Genomic DNA, 25,369 nt, shown 5'->3' with positions numbered 1-25,369 from the left:
GGAGTGATAGCACAGCGGTAGGGAGTTTGCCTAGCATGCGGCTGACCCCGGATGAACCCGGGTTTGATCCCTGGCATCCCATAAAGTATCCTGAACCTGCCAGGAGCTATTTCTGAGCCTGCAGAGTCAGAAGTAACCCCTGAGCGCCGCTGGGTGTGGCTTCAAAACCAATCAATTAATAAAGTTTAGAAGAAAACTGGACAAACAAAAATAAATAAATAGGGACCGGAGAGATAGCACAGCGGTGTTTGCCTAGCAAGCAGGCGACCCAGGACCAAAGGTGGTTGGTTCGAATCCCGGTGTCCCATAGGGTCCCCCGTGCCTGCCAGGAGCTATTTCTGAGCAGACAGCCAGGAGTAACCCCTGAGCACCGCTGGGTGTGGCCCAAAAACCAAAATAAATAAATAAATAAATAAATAAATAAAAAATAAATAAATAAAGACGCACCCACCAGACTCTGAAAAATTGTGACCACTGGGTCAGCTCAGTTACAACGGCGAGTGGGTGGATGGGGTGGGAGTGGAGTGCAGAGAGGGACCAACGCAGCTCTCCCTGCAGCAGTTCTGGGACTGGCCCCCAATAGCCCCCAGGATCCCCCAGCTCCATCGGGAGGATCCCTCAGACGAAGGCCAGATCCCAGCAGGAACTGGACCTCGCAGCTCCCAGCAGGAACTGGACCTCGCAGCTGTCTGTCTCCAAGTTCTGTGCATTCTCCACACCCTCTGGCTCGTCCCCCTTCCCACACCAGATCACCCAGACACTTTGCTCCTTCCTTTAGGGGTGGGGTGCACCCAGTCCCGTCTGCTCAATAGGAATTCCGGGACCTGGACCGCCCTCCGGGTCCAGAAATTCCTGCCTCTCTTTGCAGCGCTATCCAGGCCGGGACGCGCCCGCCCAGGACGCACTGGAGTGGACCCCGCCGCGAGCCTCCCGCGCTGACCCCCCAAACCCGCGTCCAGCTCGCTCACAGTCTATGAGGGGGGTCCGGGGGCCCTAGAGTTCCCGCCGGCCTAGAAACGGAAAGAGAAAAAAAGAAACTCGGAACGCGCCTCCCGGTCCCGCCCCGCGCGTCTCCGCCCAAGTTCCAGGGGGGCCAGTCCTTGGCCAGTCCTGGGCGCGCCGGGGCTGGTGCCCGGGGGTGCGCCTTGGGGTCCCTCCGGGGCTCCTCTGGCGCCTTAAGCCGGGGCTGGGGTCTGCAGCCGGCGGGGACACCCCAATACCCTGGGAGCGGGAGTCCCGGGCGCGCGTCCTTCCTGGCCAACCTAGCCAGGGGCGGGCGCGGGGCGGGCGCGGACACGGTCCCAGCCTCGGCCCCGACGTCGACGGGGCGGGGAAGAGGCGTATAAAAGGGCCTCGGAGCCCGCCCCGCAGAGTCGGACAGAAGGACAGACGGACGCAGCTCCGGGGGGACACACACCCCGACGCGCGCGGGGCTTGGAGAGGCTTGGAGACGAGTGCGCAGGGGACGGAGCCACAGGACCGCGCGGATCCCAACCGGGGACAGACTTTGGACCGGCCCGGGCTCCTCCGGACGCCCTCGGGGCCCAGCCCAGGCCCCCGGGAGCCGCCCCGGCTGGGCGCACGGACGGACGCAAGGACAGCCGGCCGGTCATGCCCGGCGCCCCGCATGGCGTCGGCGGTGTTTGAGGGCACGTCGCTGGCCAACATGTTCGTGCGCGGCTGCTGGGTGAACGGGGTGCGCAGGCTGGCGGTGGGGCGGCGCGGGCGCGAGGAGGACTTCTTCGAGATCCGCACCGAGTGGTCGGACCGCAGCGTCCTCTACCTGCACCGCAGCCTGGCCGACCTGCGCCGCCTGTGCCAGCGCCTCCGCGACGCCTTCCCCGACGACCGGCCCGAGCTGCGCCAAGGTGCGGGGCGCGCTCGGGGACGGGGGCGCGGGGTGCGGGTTGGAGTCTGGAGTTGGGGGCGCGGGCTTTGGGGCGCGCAATGCCTCTCCAAGGTGCGGGGTTTGGGACAAGCAGTGCCAAGCCAAGGTGCGGGGATCGGGGAGTGCAATGCCTCTCCAAGGTGCGGGGTTTTGGGACAAGCAATGCCTCTCCAAGGTGCGGGGGTTTTGGGACAAGCAATGCCAAGCCAAGATGCGGGGTCTGGGGCGCGCAATGCCTCTCCAAGGTGCGGGGTTTGGGGACAAGTAATGCCAAGCCAAGGTGCGGGGATCGGGGAGTGCAATGCCTCTCCAAGGTGCGGGATTTGGGGTGTGCAATGCCTCTCCAAGTTGCGGGGTTTGGAACAAGCAATGCCAACCCAAGGTGCGGGGTTCGGGGAGTGCAATGCCCCTCCAAGCTGTGGGGTTTGGGACAAGCAATGCTTATCCAAGATGCGGGGTTTGGGAAGCGCAGTGCCTCGCCAAAGTGCGGGGTTTCGGGGCGCGCAATACTTGGCTAAGGTTCGAGCCCGAGTTTGGAGTTAGGGGTGCAGGGTTCAGGACCCGCAATGCTTGGCCAAGGTGCGGGATTCGAGGAGCGCAATGCTTCCACTCTGTGCGGGATTCGGGGCGCGCAATACTTTTCCAAGATGCGGGGTTCAGGGCGCACAATGCTTGACCAGGGTGCGAGGTTCCGAGTGCGCAATGCTTGACCAAGGTGCGGAGTTCGGAACTTGCAATGTTTGGCCAAGGTGCGGGCCTGAGCTTGGAGTTGGGGACCCGGGGGGGACCCGGGGTGCCGCCCTTGTCCCGGTGCGCAGGAAGGACGCGGAGGGGTGTGATCCGGGGATCCCTTCTCTCTCCGGAGAAACGCTCAGAGGAGGCTTTGGATAGTGCGGGATGGGCTGGGGTACCGTGGGGTGGGGTTGGGACCACGGGACAGTGGCTTGGCGCGTGCCGGTCGCAAGGATCTGGGCTGTCTCTTCTGTCCTAGGCCCAGGACAGGGGACAGTCCCCCTGTTCCCACCCAGAGGGAAGGCAGGGTCTGCAGGATTGCAGGGTGGGCGTCTTGATCCTCCGTGTCGCTTCCCGGAACCGCTGAGGTGGCCTTGCAGGGACCCTCGGCTGCCCGGCTGTGTGGGGAGCAGAGTGGACGGTCCTCCGGGACTGGGTGGGTCTCCCCGGCTCCTGCCACGCAGCGCGTCCCTTGCCTGGTGGGGACAGGCGGTCTCCGCCCTGAGGGGTGGTCCTTCGTGGTCCCCCAGGTCTTGTGACCCCATCCCGGTCCCGCCCGTGGGGACTCGCTTCCCTTCCCTTCCGTTAAGGAAACTGTTTGGCTGGACCAGGAGGTGGGGCTGGAGAGGAAGTGGGAGAGCAGACTGGGAAGAGAAGTTGGGGCAGGCGCTGGGATCAGGGTCTGTTTGGGTCGGATTCTCAGGAGTTTGACTGATTTTCCCCTTGGAGAAGGGGTGTCACCCCATCTCTGGGACCTCTGTCAGAGAAGGGAACCTGGTAGAACTTTGGGGTGCAACGACCTTCATTTTCAGAGGGTCCCCTGAGTCCCCCATCTTCCCAGTCTTGAGATGGACTCTTGCCCGCCCGTGGGGGTCCCTCTGTGAAGGGGGATTCTTACCTCACCATCAGCAGGTGGGAAGGTGTTTTGGGGGGGAGGGTCTCTGCCTTCCAGGATCCTCTGGGCCCCAAATCTTTGGGGGTGGCTGAGTGTTGCCCTCAGGTGTACACCCAGCTTGTGTTTCTCATCTGAACCTCAATTTCCCCATAAGACCCCAAGTTCTCACCTGAACCCCAAGTCTCTCACCCGAGCCCCAAGTTTCTCATTTGAACCCCAAATTTCTCACCCAAGCCCTGAGTTAACATCTGAACCTCAAGTGTCATTACACCTGACCCCCAAGTTTCTTGTCCGAGCTCCTGTCAAGACTCTCCAAAGACGGGGCAGCCTTGTCTCAGAACCTGGCTCTCCCTGGAACTGTCCTCTCTGGAGTGGACTCTGAACCTCCGCTGTGCTCCTTAGCCACCCCGGGAATCCCCATTTGTCTGTCCCTTCCTCAGGCACCTCACCCTGTTTTCTTTCTTGGGGACAGAAGAAGTGAGGAAGTAAGTGATGTTGGGAGTCTGGGAACAGGGACCCCCATACCTGAGGCGACAGGCGGAAGGGTCACCCCCACCCTGAAGCCCAGTAGGCGGGGAACATGCTCCACCCCAGCCTTGTGAGTCCTAACTGGATCAGGGCTGGATTCCTGTGGTGTAGACCAAGGGGGTGTGAGTCTGGGGCGAGTGGCTGGGAGGGTGGGGACAGCAGGGAGGTCCTGACAAGGTCCTGGACGTCACAGGGAGGTGGCCTCCTGTGTGGGGCCATTCAGAAACAGATTATTCTCAGTGTTTGCCAGGTCTATACTGCCGCCCTCAGTGCCTCCCTGTGTGGTGGGAGCTGTGTCTGTCTCTGAGTGGGAAAGAACAGACGGTGGTGTCAGGGTTCCTACCAGCACCCCCTCTCCTCCTTATGGGGCAGGGAAGCCCATTGGAAGGATGCATCTCAGGTGTTGTGGCTCGAATCCCAGGACACCAGGGAAGTGGGTTCCATGTTAAACTCCCCTGAGTGGGGCTGGAGAGATACCACAGCAGTAGGGCGTTTGCCTTGCATGCGGCTGACCCGGTTCAATTCCGGCATCCCACATGGTCCCCCCGAAGCCTGCCAGGAGCAATTTCTGAGTGCAGAGCCAGGAGTAACCACTGAGAACCGCAGGTTGTGACCCTCCCCAAAATAAAATAAATAAACTCCCCTAAGTGTGGAGACGACCTCCATCCCTCCCTTGCAGACTTGTCTTTGTGGGTGACGAGGTTGGAAGCCCAAATGGTACTGCCATCTTGGTCCAGGGCTGGACCAAGTCCTAGGAGGGAGTGAGGAAGCCCCAACCTCCCCACTTGTAATTTTGGATCTGGGGGCAAGAAAAGTGCACTGTGTCCTGGTTGCCTCGGATGGTGCACAGGACGACTCTTTTCCTATTGCTGTGCATGGAGTCAGATGAGAGCCTAGTTATTTCTTGTTGGCAGAGCGGGAGTTCAAGGTTTGCACGGGGGGGGGGGGGGGGGGGGCGCCTGTTTCTGGAGGGGCCTCGCTCCAGCCCTCTCCTGCCCTCAGTCACGCTTTTTTTTTTTTTTTTTTTTTTTGAATCTGACCTGCCCTTGCTCACTCCTCTCTCAGGGTTCCAATTCTCCCTCCTCTTTCTCCATCTTTCCAGGGTGCTACTTCCTGGGGTGGGGGATGTGTCTCCTGGCAGCCCCTGTTGCTTTTTTCTCACTCTGCTACCCAAATGGGGTCACTTCTGGGACTGAACCTCTCCTGGGCTCCCACTGCTCTGGGACTTGGGCCGGGCATGGCCTACTGGTTCCGATACTGACATCTGGGGATGTTTCCCTAGAGGCTCTGGACTGGTCCTGTTTCTACTCTGCTTCCCTCCACTCTTCAGTGGCTTCGGGGTTCCGTGGGGTCGACCCTCTGGTGCTGCGTGTGGCCCTGCCCACAGTGTCACTCTCCCCAACCCGTGATCTGGGGTCCTTTGTGGTGGGAATTTCCAAGATGCTTCGGTAGGCTTTGTCTTCTTGGTGGCCAGACTTGCTTGAGTTTAGTTGTGTGTGTGTGTGTGTGTGTGTGTGTGTGTGTGTGTGTGTGTGTGTGTGTGTGTCATTGGGATCCTTCCTTTATCTGTGGTGCTTGCATGAATGTGTCTGGCTCATGTCTGGAGTCACACACACTGGTGTCACTGTCAGCAGAGCTGCTGATGAGTCGAGTACGTGGGCAGCACTGGGCGGCAAACTCAGGGCCTTCAGTCGCAGGGGAAGGACATTTGGCAACAGGCCACCTCGAGGCCTTACAAGGATTCAAAAATCGGGGAGCTAGAGAGGGCGAGCATAGTGGGGAGGACACTTGCCTTGTTCTAGAGTGCCCCGATGCCTCATCTAGTATCCCAAACCCTGGCAGGAGAGATCCATGATCGCAGACCTGGGGTGTCAGCCCTGAGCACTGCCAGGCTTGGCCCAGAAACCAAAGAAAAGAAAATGGCATTTCAAGGGTCTGAGCAATAGACTAGTAGGGAGGGAGTTTGCCTTGCATGCATCTAAGCTGGGTTCAATCCCGGGCATCCCATAGGGTCCCCTGAGCACTACCAGGAGTGATCCCTGAATGCAGAGCCAGAAGTGACCCTTGTGCACTTTTTGGGTGTGGCCACAAACAAACAAACAAAGTGGCATTTCAGTTCCTGATGCTGAAAATCCAGCCCTTGAGGCAACAGAATCTCCGTTCCGAGTTGCTCTGAGCCTTGACCCAACCTCTTTCCCGTCACACGGTGGAATTTATAGCCTGGTTGGGGAGCACCTCCTGAGCACGCACGGGCCGGCCCAAAAGGTCTAGCCCAGAGGCTGGCAGTGCTTGGGCAGATCCAGCCTTGCCCCCTGTGGCTTTTGGGTTCGGCTTCGGAAAGTTTCAGTAATCAGCGAGAGATTTCAGAGATCTTTGTGTGAGAGAGAGATATTCAGAAGGAATGGGGGTAGGGGGTTAGGCGGTGGGCCTGTGGGTTGGGAAGAGGAAGCGGAGTGGAGAAGGGGGACGAGGAGGAGGAAGGAAGAAAGAGAACAAGAAAGGGAGGAAGAAGTTTGGAAAGAGGAGGAGGAGGGAAAGGAAGAGGAAGGAGGAAGGGGAGCAGGAGGAAGAAGAACAAGAAGGGAGGAAGTTGAGGGCAGCCAGCAGGGCAGGGAAGCAGGTGGGAGTTGGGGGCTGGGAGAGGAGAGGGGAGACCAGGGGAGGGGAAGAGAAGTGACCCCACTGTGGGTGGGGGGGGCAGCAGAGGGCTCTGAACCTTCTGCTGATCTAGGGTGGTCCCCCCCCTTAAGACACAGGTCAGGCGTCCTTACCACTGGCGTACCTGCACCCAAAGGCCTGGGCTCTCACCAGAGCTTCCTGGTCACAGGCCTTCAGCGAATGGACTCAGCCAGGTCTGAACCACCAACGCCCCCCAGGGACTGAATGGGGAGGATCTGGGCTGTGTCTGAGGGGTGCAGACCTCCGACAGCCCCAGGTATCCCAGGTGTCTGGGAGCTGCAGAATCCCGAGTTCATAATAGAGTGAAAACAGCTCAGATGAACCGGTTCGTGTCTCAGAGCAGTCTTGGGGCCTCTGTCTGGGGCCAGCTCCCCCAGCACCAAACCCACCTCCCCTCTTCTGGGGGTTTCAAGCCTCAGGGGGTCCTGGAGTACCCCCAGGTGGGTCTGTGTGAAATATCTTCCATGTAAGATATTGGTTTGCCATGCTTTCTTTGTTTTCGTTTTAGGGCCACACCCGGTGATGCTCAGGGCTTACTCCTGGCTCTGAACTCAGGGGCTCGGGGTACCCTGTGCGATGCCAGGGGTAGAACCCAGGTGAGCCTCCTGCAAGGCAGATGCCCTGTCCACTATCCTCTCTCTCTGGTCCCTCTTCTTCTCTCCACTGTTCTGTGCAGGGTCCTGGCCCACACCAAGTTAGCCATACAAATACCTACCCTCACCCCGTCCTTGATTTTCAAGGCTGAGTCCGAGAGAAGGTACCGGCTGTAGTGTTTGGGGGTGCCAGACCCCAGATATTTAACTGCAGGATCAGAACCAGGAAAGGTGGGGCCCTGTGTGTAACTGGGTACAAAGACAAAAATGCTTCAGGATTTTCCTGAAGTTTTCCATCCTAAACTCGCTTGGTTCTAAAAGTCTTTGACTGGCATAGAGAATGGGAAAGCCTGAGTCTAGCTTTCATGTGCGTGATTGGCTGCATGGAGAGAAATAAACCCCAAAAATTGTCCCCAAGTTGGGGCCGGAGAGAGCACAGCGGTAGGGCCTTTGCCTTGAACGAGGCCTACCTGGAACAGACTTGGGTACAATTCCTGGCATCCCATAGGGTCCCCTGGGCCTGCCAGGAGAGATTTCTGAGCTCAGAGTCAGGAGTGACCCCGAATACCACCGGGTATGACCCCGGAAAAGCAAAGCAAAGCAAAAACAAAAACAAAAACAAAAACTGTCCCCAAGTCCCTCCTGTCTGCCTGGCTCACTGGAGAAGCGGCGGCTGTGTGAGGCGCCACCGCCCCCTGCTGGCGAGAGCGGGGAGGACACGTACCTAACCAAAGTTGTTTTGTGTCTTTTGGGGGTGAATTCTGATTCCATTGATCGATTGATTGGTGGATACTCGGACCTTGGACGCCCCTGGGCTCTTTTACCCACTGCCTCAAACCCCCCAGAGTCACTTTCCCAACGAATTCTCCTTCCCACTAGCAACTTTCAAGGTGGGAAAACCCTGGGGGTGCAGGCTATCTGGTCACTGCAACTGAACTTGAAAATTCCCTTTCCTAGGGCTGGACAAGAGCGGAGCAGGAGGGAGGGCAGGGAGCAGGTGGCCAAACCGGGTTCCACCCCGGCATCCCTTAGGGTGCCCCGAGCATGGCTAGGAGTGACCCCTGAGCTGGACGCGACCCCCCCAAAAAACCAACCCCCCCTCCACATAATTTCTTCTTTCCTGCTCTTTGGCCATCCTTGTCACCAGCAGAGTTGTGTGTGTGTGTGTCTGTCTGTCTGTGTCTGTGTGTATCTGTGTGTGTGTGTGTTTGTGTGTATGTCTGTGACGAAGTTTTAGCTGTGGTGCCGTGGGGGTCACACACCAGGTTTTGAGGGTCCCAGTGGATTCACACAGTGCTGAAAGTGCTCCGACACATGTTTTCACACACGTGATAACACATGGCTGGGGAGCCACACATGCCATTTTAGTTGTGCTTGGGGGGAATGTATCCCTTTGTGGTGCCCTTGTGCCAGGAACTATGGCCGCAGCACTGGGCACAGGCAGGGCTGGGGGTTTGGACTCACGACCACACGCTTCCAGGCAGGAATGTGAGACCTCGAGGTTTCCCCACAGCCTTTCAACCCCACTTGGGGGTGGAATCAGACCTCGGTTGTTTCTGCTGCCATCGGGCCACATCTGGAAAAGCAGGACCCGAGCTTGGGTTCAGGGACGGTCCATGGGAGGCATTGCCGGGCCAGTGGGCTCTGTCCACTGCCCAGCCTGTGGGTGCTGCCCCCTGCCTGTCCCTGCACCTTCTGGGGCAAACTTCAGGGTACTGTACAACAGTGGGTAGGGCCAGGTACTTAGTAGTGAATCTGGCTTGCTGGGGAGGGGGACTCTGGGGGACAGTCTGGGGGAATTCTTTATATTTTCCTTCCATCTTTCCAACCCGCTGTGACAGCTGCACCCCACTTTCTGAATTGAGGGGACGTTTATTCATCAGGACCGAGGGATGCCAGAGAGCTGGGATCTGGTGTCGGGGAGTTCTATGGGCCAGCAGGGTCCTGCTGTCTCTGTCTCAGTGGGGAGCCACCCCCTTTCATGAACCAAGACCCCTCTTGTGAGAGGCTATGAGGGGAGCTGGGGGATTTGGGGGCCCGAGGGACCCAGAGCCAGGGATGCTGCATCCCTCAGGCCAGTCACCAGCTCACTGATAACAGGATGCAACTTGGATGGGGAGAAGTGGCCAGGTGTGTGTGTGTGTGGGGGGGGGTGCCACAGGCTCTGGGATCACTATGCAAAATTACAGGGACTTGCTTTGGTGCCTCCTGCTGGCCAGAGCACCCCTCCTGCATGCCTGGAGGGCACCCAGTGGAGGAGGCTGCATATGGGGGCGAGTAGGGTGGTCTGTTCAGCTCCCCAGGACCCCCAGGTGTGGTCTGAGTTTCACCGAGGGCGAATGGTGGGCTTCCTCTCTCTTTTTCTATTTCCCTGTCTCCTCTCTGTCTTCTCTTCCTCTTTCCCTCTCTTTCTCTCTCCCACTCTCTGTCTTTCTCTGTCTCTCTCCTATCTCCTTCTCTCTCTCTCCTCCTCCCTTTATTCCTAACTCCCTTCATCCCAATCTCTCTCTCTCTCTCTGTCTCTGTCTCTGTCTCTCTCTCTCTCTTGCACCTTCACATTCTTTGTTGTTGTTGGATTATTTATTTATTTATCTATCTATTTATTTATCTATTTATTTATTTATTTATTTTTGACGCTTAGAGGTTACTTCTAGCTCTGCTCTCAGAAATTGCTCCTGGCTTGGGGGACCATCTGGGACACCGGGGATCGAACAAGGTTCATTCTAGGTCAGGTCAGCCACGGGCAAGGCAAATGTCCTACCGTTGCACCACTGCTTCGGTCCCTGTTGTTGGATTTTTGTTTTGTTTTGTTTGTTTTTTTTGGGGGGGGGGCTACACCTGGTAGCACTCAGGGGTTACTCCAGGCTCTGCTCTCTGAAATCGCTTCTGGCAGGCTCAGGGGACCATATGGGATGCTGAGGATTGAATCCAGGTCCGTCCAGGTCGGCCACATGCGAGGCAAATGACCTATTGCTGTGCTATCGCTCCAGCCCCCACATTCTTTTTGGGGGTGCTCACACCCGACAGTGCTCAAGGGTTCCTCCTGGCTCTGCCCTCAGAAATTCCACCAGCTGGTGCCCAGGGATGCCAGGGATCGAACCCAGGTCAGCCTCATGCAAGGCAAATGTTCTCTCCGCTGTTCTATTGCTCAGGGCTCTGCACAATCATTTTCAAGCCTCTGATGTTCCACTTGACTTCCCACACGAGTGGCCACTTCTTCTGCCAACATCTCGAGGTCTCCTCACACCCCATGTCCTCCCCACTGTGGCCAGCCCAGCTGTGGACCAACCAGCTCGCAGCTCTGTGGCCTTCTGACCATTGGCTGTCCCCTAAGCGTCTTTGCACCCACACCCAGGGGCCGCCCCTCCTCCGGACAGTCCAGCTGATTTCGTCCTTGTAGTGGCAAATTCAGGGCCTACAAAGTTCCGCCGCAGTGAACAGGACAGGACCACCAATGTCCCTTCAGAATCGGACTTTCGGGTCCTGAGGGGGTGTTTTTCCTGCCTGCCCAGTTGGTTCAGACCTCTGGGTGCTGGGTCAGGGCCCCCATGAGCCAGACCCTTGGGTTGTTCTGGAAAAGGGCAGTTTCCTCCTGAAGAAGGCGTATCTGGGATCCCCAGGATCCTTCCAGCAGGATGGGGCCTGGTGAAGAGGTCTGTGGATATGGGGGTGCCCGCCTTAAGCCCTGCACAGGTGCTTGTAGGGTTACCAGACCTTCTGTCATGCGGCTCCCTTGTCCGCCATTTGGGGATGGGGACCCCAGGCTCGAAGGGAACCTTTCTGGGAGTCTGGAGCAAGCAATGGGGGCGGTCAGTGCCTCCAGATGCCTTTGTCTTCATGAGGGTCGAACTGGGGCTCCTGCGGGTACAGCATGTCAGGGTCTGTGGGCTCCGGGTCAGACTCTCCTTGACTGTCTGCTGTCCCGTCCCCAGGGCTGTTGGCCATCAGGGACGCCCGGGACATGGAAGCACGACTCAACGAGGTGGAGAAGCTGCTGGCCACGGTCGTGGGCATGCCAGGCAAGGTGGGCATGGACAAGGGGATGGGGATGGATGGGAGGATGGGGAAAACAGGGTAGAGGGACAGGGGGACGGGTCAGGGGGGGCAGAGCCGGTGCCCCGCCCTGTGCATCCTGGGCCGAGGCAACTGCGGGGCCGAGACAACCCTTCTCCTAGACTGATGGCAGAGGGTCACTACCGAGTGATGCCTCCTCCAGCCTGACGGTGGAGGTCATTCCCAAGTGACGCCCCCAGATTGATGGTGGAGATTGTGCCTGAGTGACACCTTCCCAGCTTGATGGAGGTGCTTCGTGAATGATGCTTCCAGTCTGACGGTGGAGATCACTCAGGAGTGACGCCCCCCTCTGTTTGAGGGTGGGGTCTCTCTGAGCACTCCCCGAGTGACGCCTGCCCTCCCTAGTACTCCAGGTCCGAAGTGGTGCTGACCTTCTTCGAACGCTCTCCCCTGGACCAGGTGCTCCGGGACGAATCTGTGCACAGGATCCAGCCCAGCATCCAGAGCCCCGCCAAGATCTCAGGTGAGACCCCGGGGCTTATGGGGTGCCTGTGTGCCACTTCCCTGCAGCCGTCCATGGAGCAGGGGTTGCTCTTGGGTCTCGGTACCCAACTCACAGAACCTTTACTACGGGGACGGGCAGTTCAGTGGGCAAATCCTGAGGGCACGTGGGATCTGGTGGCTTCTCGGACCCAGGATGGGGCAGAAGGGGTGGCAGGCAAGGACGTAAGTCACTGTCCCCTCCACTTGCCACCTTAGTGGGCATGGGCTGGGGCCCCACCTCTGCCCAGTGTGGGGTGCCCAGGATGCCCAGCAGAGGGTGCCAGGCTCTGCCTCTTGGCTTCTCACCTGCCACTTTTCCTTCCCAGAAATCATGAGATCCAATGGGTTTTGCCTGGCAAATACAGAGACGATAGTCATCGACCACAGTTTACCCAACGGGAAGGAGCAGCGGTTGGGCGTGGAGCGAGACGAGGGCCTGTGAGTATGGGCGGGCAAAGCCGGAGAGCCTCTGGGTGTGGGTGGCTGTAGCTCAAGGCACCCCGAAAGGAAGGAAGGAAGGAAGGAAGCTGTGGCCGGAACTGGGGCATTCCTGGCTGCATCCGGGCACTGATTTAGCACCGGCCTTTTCTCACCAACGTGGCTTGGTCTGTGCAATCAACAACCACCCAGTGTTTGTGCCCAGGGGCTGGTGAGAGGGCAGGAGACCTGTGGCCTGCTATAGGCCCAGGCTGTGTTGTGCTGGCCTCGGCCTCCTTAGAAGCTTTTATCACCTTTGTCTGCGGGCACCACTGTGGTGGGGTGTCCACATAGGGACCCCTTGCCTCCCCATACCCCTTCTCTGATGTCATCCCCCATCTTTGGGGGTTCCTGAGGTGCTGAGGAGGCCCCCACTGATGATTCTGGCCCCCGGGTCTGCTGCTTTAGCCCTGCTGTGTGGAGATTCCCCAGGGTGCTGAGTGAACGCTGAGACCTCAGGGTGAACCCCTGAAGGAAGCGTCAGATGGTCTGGGAGCAGATGCCAACTCACCTTTCCCCCCAAACACACACGGGAGTGGCACATTGTGTCCATGAGTACATCCAGGGTCTGTAGCCCGCCTGCCACTTCTCCCTGTGGCCCATCCCTGAAGGAGCAGACCCCACACGTACACACATCTCATGGCAGAGGGGTCCAGGAGAGGCCCCCTGTTGCCTCCACACCTCCTCCTGCCCTGGACAGGCCATTGTTAGAAGCCAGTGGGAAGGGGAGTCCCTGTTTCCAGTCTTTCCCATGGATGATGCCCACCCCAGGAGCAGGTTGACTTCCCTCCAAGGGCCGAGAACACCCCCTCTCCTGCGACCCCTTGGCTGTGTCCCTTGGAGTGTCCCTTGGCTGGAGATCAGACTTATTGATATTTCAGTCTGGCCTCTGTCACCCCCTGAGCCCTGTGGGCCCCACCGAGCCTTTTTCTGAGCCTGGTATCACTCCCTGGGACCTGCCCTTCATACCCACTGCCCCCCTGGCCCCCACTTCCGAAGCTGGGTCCAGCGGCCAGACCAAACCCCTTTGTCCTTCCCATCTCAGGTTCTCAAATGACGACGATGACGAGTTTGGGCCGGAGCTGGCGGATGGCGACGACCCCACGGCCTATGTCACTAACCTGTCTTACTACCACCTGGTGCCCTTCGAGACAGACATCCTGGACTGAGTGACCCTGAGTGGCACGTCTCGTCTCGTCCTGGTTGTACCCTTAGCTCTGCTGCCACCTGCTGCCCTGGGCACAGTTGGAATCCCCAGATGTCCAGTTGGGGCTTCGTGGCCGGGGCTGACCCAGGAGTGACTCAGTTGTGACCAGGAGTGCAGGGCCGTCATGACTGCCTTCTCTGTTCACTGAACAGTAGCCAGGCTGGGCTGGCCCACACCAAGTGCCTGCAGGAAACTCATTGTTTCTGTCGCCGCCATCGCCAGGATGCTCCAGGTGTAGGGGAGCCCTCGCCTGCGTCACAAGGCCCCAACACCACCTGGCACCCGCTGAGCCATCCTACCCACTGTTCCCCCACTGTCGGGCTCAGCCTGTCATGTGAGACGCTGCGTTCTGGGGCTGTGCCATAACTGTGGCATCCTCAGGGCCGGGCCCGTGGCTCGTGTTTCTGTTGTTCATCGTCTGTCTGGAAACTGGGCCCGGGACCAGCTGAGGGAGAGCGTTTCAGATGGTCCTTAAGAGATCTCCTGGCGGGCCGGGCGGTGGCGCTGGAGGTAAGGTGCCTGCCTTGCCTGCGCTAGCCTAGGACGGACCGCGGTTCGATCCCCCGGCGTCCCATATGGTCCCCCAAGAAGCCAGGAGCAACTTCTGAGCGCATAGCCAGGAGTAACCCCTGAGCATCACAGGGTGTGGCCCAAAAACCAAAAAAAAAAAAAAAAAAAAAAAAAAAAAGAGATCTCCTGGCCTGCCAGTGTCTGCCCCATGGGCGTGAGTGCGTCTTCTTCCCGTCCGCCAGGGCTCATGACAGCTGCTGGGGCCCATGCTGGCCCTCTGTGCCCTGTCATAGCTCTGTGGGGGTCACTGGGACCCATGGTCGGGGCTCCATGTCTCCCCCATCTCCCTCTGCCCTCGAGAGGGCCTGAGTCATTCCTGCCTCTGCTAATGATCAGCATCTGCTCTTGTAAATACCAGTAAGTTATTGAAGACCCTAAATCTTTGACGGTCTGTTCAGAAAAAAAAATCTATTTTAATGAAATAAAATAAATATTACTCGGCTTCTGTCCGTTGAAGGGGTCTGTGCTGTTCTTTTTCGTTTGTTTGATTTTTTGGGCCACACACAGCAATGCCCAGGGGTTATTCCTGGTTCTGTGCTCAGAAATCACCCCTGGCAGGCGGGGGCCCATATGGGATGCTATGAATTAAACTGGGTTGTTCCCTCCTGAGTCAGCCACATGCAAGGCAAATACCCTACAGCTGTGCTATCTCTCTGGTTCAGCGCTGCTCTTGGGAGTCCTGGCTGGAGACTGGTCAGAAACCAAGATGGCCCCAGGCTTCCTCCTGTCCCATTGTTTGGGAAAAGGGACACAGGCTGGGAGACGGGACAGGACTGGGCAGGGCTGCTCTCTGTCTACGCGTGGCCGGTCTGACTTGGAGATTCCCTTTCTCCATGTCCTTCACTGCCTTAGAACCATTTCTGGCCAGCTGCAGAACACATGTCCCAGCAGACCAGCAGGTGGCAGGTGGGGCCGACCAGTGTCTCTGGTTGTCTGCCAGGCCGGTGCTGCCTGCTGGTCTAGTTTCAAGGCCTCCTTTAGCTGGGTATCACTCGGTCTCCCTCTTACACTGCCACCCAGAAGTTCGCACACACATCTGTCCGTAGGCACCAGGGCACCTGCTCTACTTGTTCTGCTCCCAGAATGACCCATCACCAACACCTGGCATTCTCCATGGCCCCATGTCTGGAAAACCGTGTGAACATATATATATATATTTTTTAACATTATTTATTTACTTATTAATTAATTGATTGATTGGTTTCTGAACCACACCCAGCAGCATTCAGGGGTTACTCCCGGCTCTGCACTCAGAAATCGCTCCCGGCAGGCTGGGGGACCATATGGGATGCTGGGAATCAGACTGGGTCCCTCCTGGGCCAGCTGCATGTAAGGAAAATGCCCTACAGCTGTGCTATCTATCCAGCCTGTGGGCAGATATCTTGGTCCCTTAGGTAGGTTCAGGATTGAGATGAGCCCAGGGCTGAATGAGAGCAATAGAGAGTGAATGAAGCCCCCCCCCCCTCCCAGAAGGCCGGTGGGGCCCAGGGAATGTGAGTTTTCAGCCTCTGACTGTCCTTTTTGACAGGTGGACCCCTGCATCCTCGAGCTGGGTGGGAGGTCTCCACTGGCTGATGCTTGCAGGGCACTGGTGGGGTCCTGCCAGGCTGGAAGGACCTCCAGGCCTCAGACAGCTGGCCACCAGCGGCTGTCCAGGCAGGGAGCCGTCTTCCTGTTCCATCTCAGGAGTCTGGGCAGTTTGGTTCTAACCAATGAGGACTCCCTTCTGGGCTGGGCCTCCCACATGGAAAGATCATTTTCATTTTATTTAGAGGGCAGATGTTATTTGCACATGGCATAAAATACAGCTAACCAAGAGGCATCCTTGGAAGAGCAGTTGCCCCCTCACTGCTTGGTTCCTGTGGATAAGGACATGGTGGCTCTAGACCAGTGGTCCTCAAACTATGGCCCTCAGGCCACATTTATTTGTTTCTGGTTAGTTTCTTCACTTCAAAATAAGATACACGCAGTGTGCATAGGAATTTGTTCATACTTTTTTTTTTTTTTTTCAAAAATCATTGCCAACAGGTGAAGTTGGCCAACCTGTGGATTCATTTTCCATGCCTGGAGAGGGCTTGTGTCTCAGAGGCCAGATGTGAGTGAGAGAGAGAGAGAGAGAAAGAGAGAGAGAGAGAGAGAGAGAGGAGAGAGGGAGAGAGGAGAGAGGGAGAGAGAGGGAGGAGAGAGGGAGGAGAGGGAGGAGAGAGAAGAAGGAAAAAGAAGGAGAAGGAGAGGGAGGAAAGAGAGAGGGAGATGGAGCAGTGGACAGAAGCAGCTTCACAGGGACTGTGTGGGGAGGGACAGGAGGAGAAGGCAGAGCCCAGAGGAGGAGCTGCTAATCTCCACTGCAGAGGGGCACCCTGGAAGGTGACTTTGGAACAAAACTCGCAGGAGAGCAGGGATGGGAAATTGGGGACCTCCTGCAGGTGACCAGCAGGAGCTTGAAGTCAGTCGTGTGGCGCTGACTATTCTGAGTGAGACGGACCAGGGGATCTGAGATGTGGGATCACTCTGGGTGCTGGTGGAGAGTAGTTTGAGGGGTTGAGAGGAAGTGAGGGGAACAGCTAAGAAGCAGGAAGGGGACCCCGAAGTAGCAATCAGAGATCAAATGGGGTGTGAGAGGAAGGGGCCACAAATTAGGGCCTGATCCTCAGCCCTAGGGCAGTGTGGCCACCATGGAGACAACTCTGGACCCTGAAGTGCTGACTTGACATGTTTCTTCTTTCTTCTGGGCTGGGCACTTGGGAAATGGGGTTGGGGAGAGTGGACACAAGAGGGGGGCGGTGCCAGGTTCGGAGAAGGCTCAGCAGGGCCCATGGGGGTCAGGTGGGGAACAGGCCTGGCTGGAGGCATCAATAAAACTGATCCTGGGGCTGGAGCAATAGCACAGCGGGGAGGGTGTTTGCCTTGCATGTAGCCAACCTGGGTTCTAAACTCCAGCAATCATAGGGTCCCCTGAGCCTGACAGAAATGACTTCTGAGCTCAGATCCAGGCTTAATCCCCGTGTGCTGCTTGGGTGTGGTCCAAACTTTCTCCCAATGAAAGAATGAATTCTAGGGTCAGAGATAGCACAGAAGGCCAGGCATCTGCTTTGCACGCAGCCATGTAGCTGGAACCTGGTGGACATCCTCACATACATGTTTTTTTGAGCTTCCCCAGGAGTGATTCCTGAGCACAGAGCCAGGAGTAAGCCCTGAGCACCGCTGGATGTGGCCCCAAACCCAACAAGAACAACAACAACTAAAATTAAAATGCAAAATAACAATAAACCTGATGTCCCAAATTGACATGCCTCTAATGAACACTCGGGATTCACTGGAGAGAGGCTGTGATGGGTAAACCTCATCCATGCAGGGAGATGGGAATTTGGGCAAGAGCCTGGGGGCAGATTCATGCTTTTCCAGTTGTGCGCACGATTCTGGGGTGCTTGGTACTGGCTCCCCTCTCTCTGTAACCAGGTAGCAGAGGAGCAGAAATGACTCTGAAACCCCAGCTCTGAGTGTGAACTCTGGTCTGTGTCCTGCACCTGGCCTCAGAATGTGTCACATGCTAACCCCTGCCACTGAGACCCAAGGTCCTTATCTGCCACGGGAAAACTCCCCACGACAGAGGCACCTAACACTTCGGAGCTGGAAGGCCTTTACACCTCATCTCGGGTTTGCTTTAAGGCAGCAGTTTCTGAGAGGAAACGACTCTCCTCGAGGCTTGTGTGGCTGGAAATAATCCAATGGACACGGGAGAGAGGCAAGAGGAAACGGATGCAGCTGTGTCGTGCAGAATGATGGCGCTTGGCTGGCAAGACTCTCCACGGAAGGGCAGGGGACATGCGGAAAGGGGAAAGTGGAAGGGATAACAGGACAGGGAAAGCAGAGGAAACTTTGCAGGGTTTGGCGAAAGCTGGGCCCTGAACAAGGCAGCTGCCAGCCCCTATCTAGGGCACGAAGACTCTTCTCCTGATCCCCCATAGATATTTCTTTCCTGTCTTTGTTTGTTTGTTTGGTTTTGGTTTTTGGGCCACATCCAGTGGGTCCAGGGGTTCCTCCTGGCTTTGTGCTCAGAAATCACTCCTGGCAGGCTCAGGGGACCATATGGGATGCTGGAATTTGAACCACCATCTGTCCTGAATCGGCTGCTTGCAAGGCAAATGCCCTACTGCTGAGCTATCTCCTCAGCCCTTCTTTCCTGTTTTTAAGGGAGCTCAAAAACCCAGGCAGCAAACGATCAAAACAACACAACATCAATAACCTTCACTTTCAGATCTGCTGTCTCTGAATTTCTTTCATTAAGGGACAATCAGCCTCAGGCCCCTTTCAGCACGTCCTGAAAATCTCGGCTTCGTCCAGCCAACTCTCAGGAGATTTTAGAGCTGCAGGGAGGACCGGAGATATAGGACTGGGCTTCTAGAGCATGTCTTATACCTGACTGGCCCTTCGTACAGCCTGTTCCCTGTGTGCGGTCAACAGCAACCCCTGACCACAAAACTGGGAGTGACTCTTGGGCATTGTGGGTGTGGCCCACCACCCCACTCCCCAAAATAAAAAATAAAAAATCAACCCACCTGTGAAATAAAGCCCACATTGTAAAATCACCACACACATATATTTCTATTTTCAGGTGGACGGGTCTGAAGAAGCAGGGTAGTGCCAAAGAGTTAATAAACCAAGCCAGTCAAGAGAGAATCATTAGGTCAGTCCATCGCCTAATGGTGTCTCTGTTTATGTTTGTGCCACTCAGGGGTTTCTCCTGGTTTTGTGCTCAGGAGTCGCTCCTGGCAGGCTCAGGGGACCCTATAGGATGCTGGGGATAGAAGCTGGGTTTGTCCCAGGTCAGCCACTTGCAAGTCCAACATCCTACCGCTATGCTATTGCTCTAGCCTCCTTGTGGTGTCTCTGAGCACCAGAGCCAGACTGGCCCTTTATTAATTAAACCAGGAGGTTTTTTTTTTTATTAATTTATTAATTTTTTATTAAGTCACCAGGAGGAAGAAGGTCAAGTGATCCAGGTGGGCTTTTACATATCAAAGGGAGAGGTTTAAAGGAAAGAAGAAACGGGAGAACACCTTTGTTTGGGTTTAATAGCTGGGTGACATCGAATACCCATGGGTTTAGCGTAGGATTCCCACACTTCTGCAGTCTGAGACTTTAGTCTACTGGATACCCCCAGTTCCGATTCAAGGGTCTTAAACTGGTTATCGGTTTCTTGTGGCAGCTCTGTGGCCTTGGTGGAGGCCACCCACCCCTGGGAAGGAGCTAAGTGGGGCTCAGGGACTATGGGTATTGCTCACCCCAGCACCTTGGCATAATCCATGCCAGACGCTGCCCAGGTACCACCCTGGGGCTGCTTGTTTATCCTCCGTGTGAGTCTTAAGCTCTGTCTTCAGTGTAAGGTGTTTGGGGGTACAACTGTCTCTCCCTAGGAAGAAGGGAAAGAAGATAAAGGGGGTATACCTCCCCCATGCCTGCAGCATCTTAGAGTAACTCCTGAAAGGAACTAGAGCACAGGACTGTGGGAGGGTGGGGGATAACTGTGGGGTTGCCCAGGTCTTGAGTCAGGGCAGAAGTGGGGCTTAGTGGTGGGGTCTTGTATGCCCAGGGCACCCTTGCTTGCTTGCCTTCCACTTACCAGGTTGGCTGTGTCTGGGCACCTGGCAGGGAGGGCCTTTTCTGATCCTGGTTGGTTCTGCCTAGGGTTCAGCCATCTTCGTGCCTCAGCCACATCCTATTTCTGTCACTCTCCCTTGGTCTCCAAACATCTCTGATCGACCATGTTCCATAGCACCCCATTATAGAATTCTGTCACCCACAATTCCCTCTCTTGTTTGCTTTGTTTACAACCCCCACCCCTCACATTTTTCCTCCAAATACCCCCAAGCTCAGATATTCTGTCTGCAAGGAACAAGCAAATGCATGACACATGACATCTTCTCCCCAGTTTGAAGAGGGACGGTCCCTCTTCACCACTGTCCCTTCAGTCTCACTTTGATGATCAGTCTTGGAGCTGGATGCTGGATGGAAGTAGAATCCGGTCTCAATGGCTTTGTGAGCTCCAGGGATGAGGTGCATATTTTTTTGCTTGTTCATTTTTTTTTTTTTTTTTGGCGGACACACCCAGTACTGCTCACTGATTGTGCTCAGAGATCACTCTTGGGGAGCTCAAAAAGCATATGCTTTGGGGCATCCACCTACTTCCATCAAAGTGGTTGCGTGCAAAGCTGGTACCTGACCTGGACTATCTCTGACCCGAATTCATTCTTTTTCTTTATTTGCGGGGGAGGCTTTGGACCAAACCTGGTGGCACTCAGGGGTTATTCTTGGCTCTGAGCTCAGAAATCATTCCTGGCAGGCTTGGGGAGATCGAACCTGGATTGGCCTTGCCTAAGGCAAACGCCCTCCCTGTCGTGCTATCACTCGGCTCCTGGAATTCATCCTTTCGGGGTCTTTTTTTCTTCTCAGGCACGAAGCAGCTGCAGCAGCCCCTGCAGTCTGGCTCCTTATTTCACTCACGTCCTTCCCTGTCTATCTGAGGGGAGGTTCACAGGGAAAGAGGCTCTGGGGGGGACTATTGTACTGCGAATCGCTGTCGAGTTACTACTGCTCTGTTTAATGCAGCATTAAATCATCCCATCTCAGGATAAAGGGCTAAGCTGCGGTAGAAAAGGGCGCAGGCAGAATTCAAAGTCTGTGCCATCTTCAGAGGGGCTGGGCTCTGGGTTTTGGCATCTGAACCTCTCCTGTACAAAGACGAGCCCCACCTTCTTAGGAAAACCCTGCAAAGTCGGGGTTCACACACAGCGATTCAGAAAGCCAGTATGTTTATCCAGTAAGAAGGAGGCAGCCAGAAGAACCTGGCTGGACCCAGGATGGGGAGGTGAGACAGTTCCGTTGCAGGGAGCAGGCAGATGCAAAGGGGTTCCTGGGGAGGGGGGACGAGCTCCACCTGGCTGAGAGCCCCTCCCCATGCACCAGGCAGGGATGCGGCTGGAATTCTTGGTTCCTTCTGCCCGTGGCATGACCAAGCCCACGGCGTGTCTTGCTCAGCCCAAGTCTCTGCTGAACATTAATTATGTACGGCTGCTGCATCAATTATTCATGAGCAGGCCAGTGTGAGCAGCCCGGTGGATTAGTAAACAGGCTGTGTGTGTGTGTGTGTGTGTGTGTGTGTGTGTGTGTGTGTGTGTGTGTGTGAGCTGCTTTTGGCAGGCGACAGGCACCCAGGGCTCAGGGCCCATTCCTGATGGGGAGGAGGAAGAAAAGGGGGAGTGCCTCAGGAGCAGTAGGAGCCTGGGGGGGGGGGGAACTTTGATCTCACACCCCAGAATATATTTGCTCCCCCTCAATGTCCCATCAGGACCTCTGAGGGGGCTGCTTGTTGCCACTGTATGCCAGGCTGTGTGTATTCCACATTGACCCCGACTTGATGAGGACTGGAACCCCAAAGTCCCAAGATGAGCTGGCCCTGGTTACTCCAAAACCTGGAGCTTCTATTGTCTGCCCACGGGGAAGGAGAGCCTGGCATTTTCTCCTTCTGCCTTCCTGCAGCTTTGGTCCCCCAGGAAGGGGCCGTGACTGGGTCCCATCAGCACCGCAGGCCCCTTTGCCTCTGACTGGCCCGGGTGCTCCTTGTGACTCTTGCCTCCTTCTCTCTGATGGTTTTTTAGCTTCTCCTGTCTGGCCCTGATCTCTGGACCCGGAGGTCCTGTGCAAAGGCTGCTTATAACTGTGTGGACCCCTCGGGAGGGTGGTGGTGGGTGCGGATGCCACAAAATTGCACCTGGAACATGTGCCCTCGCCTTCACACAGAACCGCTGCCCTGTGGCCCAGACCTTTTGCATCTGATGACACCTGTGGGGACCACAGGAGAAGCAGATGGAGATGGAGGAGTAGCCGAGATGATGGAGCATCCATGCAAAGCCTGGTGGAGCAGAGGGGCTGAGTGAAGAAGGAAGAGCAAATTCAGGACCCTGATGATGTGAGGTCTTGGAGAAGCAGCTGTTTCCACCTCATCCAGGGATCCTGGGAAGCACCATGTCCTCCACACACTCGAGTGGGGACACTCCTTTGCTGTTGTGTCTACACCTCACCCCACCCCGGGTTTGTGTGTGTCCTGGATCCTGGTTCTCATAGATCAGGGTGGGGTCTGGGCAGGGACATGACTTCTGGTCCGGCTCTCACTGTAGATGGCAGCTATGTCCCCAGGTCCTGGGTCCCCCTGAACTTGTGTGGACCTTGGCTGCAAATGCAGTGGCTCCCTCCAGGACTATTAATTCCCTGGGACCCCGCACAGAGCTTAGGAAAAGTGGGACATGAGGGACAGAGCGGTACAAGCCTGCAGATGTGCAAAAGCCGAGAACCACTGTAGTCCCTTGTTTGGAGCAGCAGAACCAAGACTGGTTTTCTGGGCAGGTGTAAAAAGAGTGAAGAGCCACAGGGCCAGGGATGCCAGCATGGACCAGCTAAAGGCAGAGATGCCAAGGAGAAGATCTTAGCGTCTTGGTACCCTCCCAGGATCCAGATGTTCTGCATCCAACAGTGACGCTTCAGCATCCTAAAGTTTCCCCCCAATTCCCCCTTCCCAACATCCAATCAGCTCAGTGGGCCTAGGCCCAGTGCTGACATCATCTCATTAGCATACCCAACCAGCTCCTGCCTCTGGATGCAAGTCCAGATGTTTTGGGAAGATGCTGAGAACCAAACCAGATACCCCGGGGGAGTTTTCTGTAGGGGAAACTCTTGACTTTTCACTTACAACACAATTGAACTCAGTTTGACACGTCATTCAGTGCTTTTTGTCACGGTTATGGTTATTGTTCATTTTATTGGGCTGGCAGGGCCTCTGGAAAGGGGAAAGTGGGAAGTTCCTGCGCTTGGCTTGGTTTTTAGTGGTCGTGGCAGGGATGGAACTCAGGGCCTCACGCATGCCGGCTTTGGATGTGCTCCATCATCAAGCCTCATCCCGGAACCCCAACCTTCTTGGAGGAAGGGATCATGTTATTTTTGGATGACTCTAAACTTGGCTGGAAGCTCCACCATGTCTGGCACCTACTAAATCGCTTCAAAGATGTGCTTCCCAAGTGAATGGAGCTCTCTCTCTCTCTCTCTCTCTCTCTCTCTCTCTCTCTCTCTCTCTCTCTCTCTCTCTCTCTCTCTCTCGTTCGCTTGCTCGCTCGCTCGCTCGGCTAGGAAGGGTGTGGGGAACATTCTAGAAGGTTTTGAAAGTTTCTAGCCTTTCTCACGTTTCATGCCAACTGTGCTGGCGGCTGGAGGGGAGGCATTGCTGGGAAGGTCTGTGACATCACCGGGCCACGCTGGCACCCTGGGCCTCCCTTTGCAAACCCAATTGCATCTTCTTCTGCCTCTGGAAAGGCCTGGAGAGGAGAAGGGGAGGGATGGAGGGAGGGAGGGAGGGCAGGCAAGGCATGAGTCAGCATTTAATTGCAGGGAGGGTGTGAACTTAGCTCTGAGTCAGGGACAAGGGCCAAAAATACAAAATGTGGCAAGATTTCTCTCACTCATGTTTAACAGTCTGGGATGTGATTTAAGAAAAAAAAAAAAAAAGGAGAAAGGAAAGGGGAAAATTTCGGAAGGAGGAGGAGAGGAGAGAGCTGAGGTCTGCAAGGGCCAGCGGGGAGACAGAGACAAGGCCCGGTTCGCTCCCCCGCTGGAACCGACCACAGGTTCCTGCATCTTGGTCTATTTCTGGAAGCGGGGTATTAGCAGCCAGGATGTGGATGCCAGGTGGGCAGATTGCTATTGTGGTACCATTGATTCCAGGATCGTTGAGGGCACTGAACTTGGAGATAAATGGATATATGCTAACCCATTCACCTATATTCCTATCCACCCACTTATTATTACCTTTCTCTGTTATCTCCTTATCTGAACATTGCATCATCTGGCCTGGTTGAATATTGCCAGGAAGGGCCTGCAGGCCTTTGAATACACCCTGAAATATTTATATATATATATATGTATATTTATATATATATATATACAATATGATACAATGTGTAATAGAACATATAATAGCATATAACACGTAATAACATATCCATATATTAATAATATAACAAAGATTAGATTCAACTATTTCAAAATGGAGAAGGGGAAAAAGGCCCACAACATCCAATTCATTGATTCTCGCAAGAAACACACTTCAAAGTTAATAATGATTAACTTTAAAGTTTTATTATTAATAAATGAGCAATGTGATAAAACACAGATAGCATCAGAAAAAGTAAGATGTAAAAATTCTAGGAGGGGTCGAGGTCATTGATGATACAAAAAGACATCCCTGATAAAAATGTCAAAATAGCAAGAATTTTTATGAATTTCCCCAAAGGATGCAGAGTAAACATTGACAGGGAGAAAGTGAGTGTCACAATGAAAATTGAAGGGACAATTGTTTGGGTCTATTTCCACTGGGTTGGGTTGGGGGGGTCATGACCAGCTATGCTCAGGGGCTACCCCTGGCTCTGTGAGCTTCTAGTGGGAGGTGTTGGAGGGGGGACATGAGGTACAGGGGAATAATCCCTGGGCCTCTATGCGGAGTCTATGCTCTAGTGAGTCATTTTTCTCACCCACAGCTAGACATTGGACAAACATGTTGATCTTGGAGGCTGGAACTTCTCCTGAGTGTCAGCTCATGGCACTGCAGGAGGGGTTAATCTCCAGCCCCTCAGTGACTCTGTTGGTCAGTACAGATGGGGGACAGTTCACTGCTCTGAGATTTAGAGACCCAGAGTTGCTTTCCCTGAGCATACCTTCCTGTGTTGGCCTCTCTCCTATGTTGAAAACAGGGAGGTCAAACATTTTCCACTAGGGGGCCTGAGCGATAGCGCAACGGTAGGGCTTTTGCCTTGCACGCGGTTGACCCAGGACGAACCTGGGTTCCATCCCTGGCGTCCCAGGTGGTCCCCCAAGCCAGGAGTGATGTCTGAGCGCAGAGCCAGGAGTAACCCCTGAGTGTCACCGGGTGTGGCCCAAAACCCAAAAAGAACCCCCCAAAACCAAAAAAAAAAAAAAAAACCCAAAACATTTTCCACTGGACAATGTTTTTCTGTATGGAGGATCTATCTATCACCAAGCCATGTTGTCCTTGCTTCAAGGAGCTTCAGAAAGAAGATTGGGGGCTCTGTGTCACGAGGGCTCAGCCAACTGACCTGAAACTACAGCCTGCTGGCAAGCCTGGGCCAAGCGCATGTCGGGGAACTGTAAGGGTCTGAGTTGACCACCCAAGTCGGCGC

The 25,369-nt window shown here is 55.6% G+C and overlaps 1 protein-coding gene across 2 annotated transcripts; it reads left to right on the top strand.

The window, feature by feature from the left end:
* The first annotated feature begins 1,171 nt into the window (after positions 1–1,171).
* On the top strand, positions 1,172–13,639 carry PXDC1 (PX domain containing 1). 2 transcript variants are annotated; one of them, XM_049765054.1, is made up of 5 exons: positions 1,172–1,868; positions 11,248–11,339; positions 11,735–11,852; positions 12,199–12,310; positions 13,395–13,639. In XM_049765054.1, exons 1-5 carry the CDS (start codon positions 1,628–1,630, stop codon positions 13,516–13,518), a joined length of 687 nt encoding a protein of 228 aa, XP_049621011.1. In that variant the 5' UTR covers positions 1,172–1,627; the 3' UTR covers positions 13,519–13,639. The 2 variants fall into 2 exon arrangements, with proteins under 2 accessions (XP_049621011.1, XP_049621010.1); XM_049765053.1 differs by having other exon boundaries at positions 1,571–1,868; positions 11,789–11,852.
* Positions 13,640–25,369: the final 11,730 nt, after the last annotated feature.

This window comes from Suncus etruscus, chromosome 18, assembly GCF_024139225.1.
Source record: "Suncus etruscus isolate mSunEtr1 chromosome 18, mSunEtr1.pri.cur, whole genome shotgun sequence".
NCBI classification, from domain to species: Eukaryota; Metazoa; Chordata; class Mammalia; order Eulipotyphla; family Soricidae; genus Suncus; species Suncus etruscus.
Note: the sequence above shows the minus strand (reverse complement) of the source record. Positions and strands in the feature narration are given on the sequence as shown.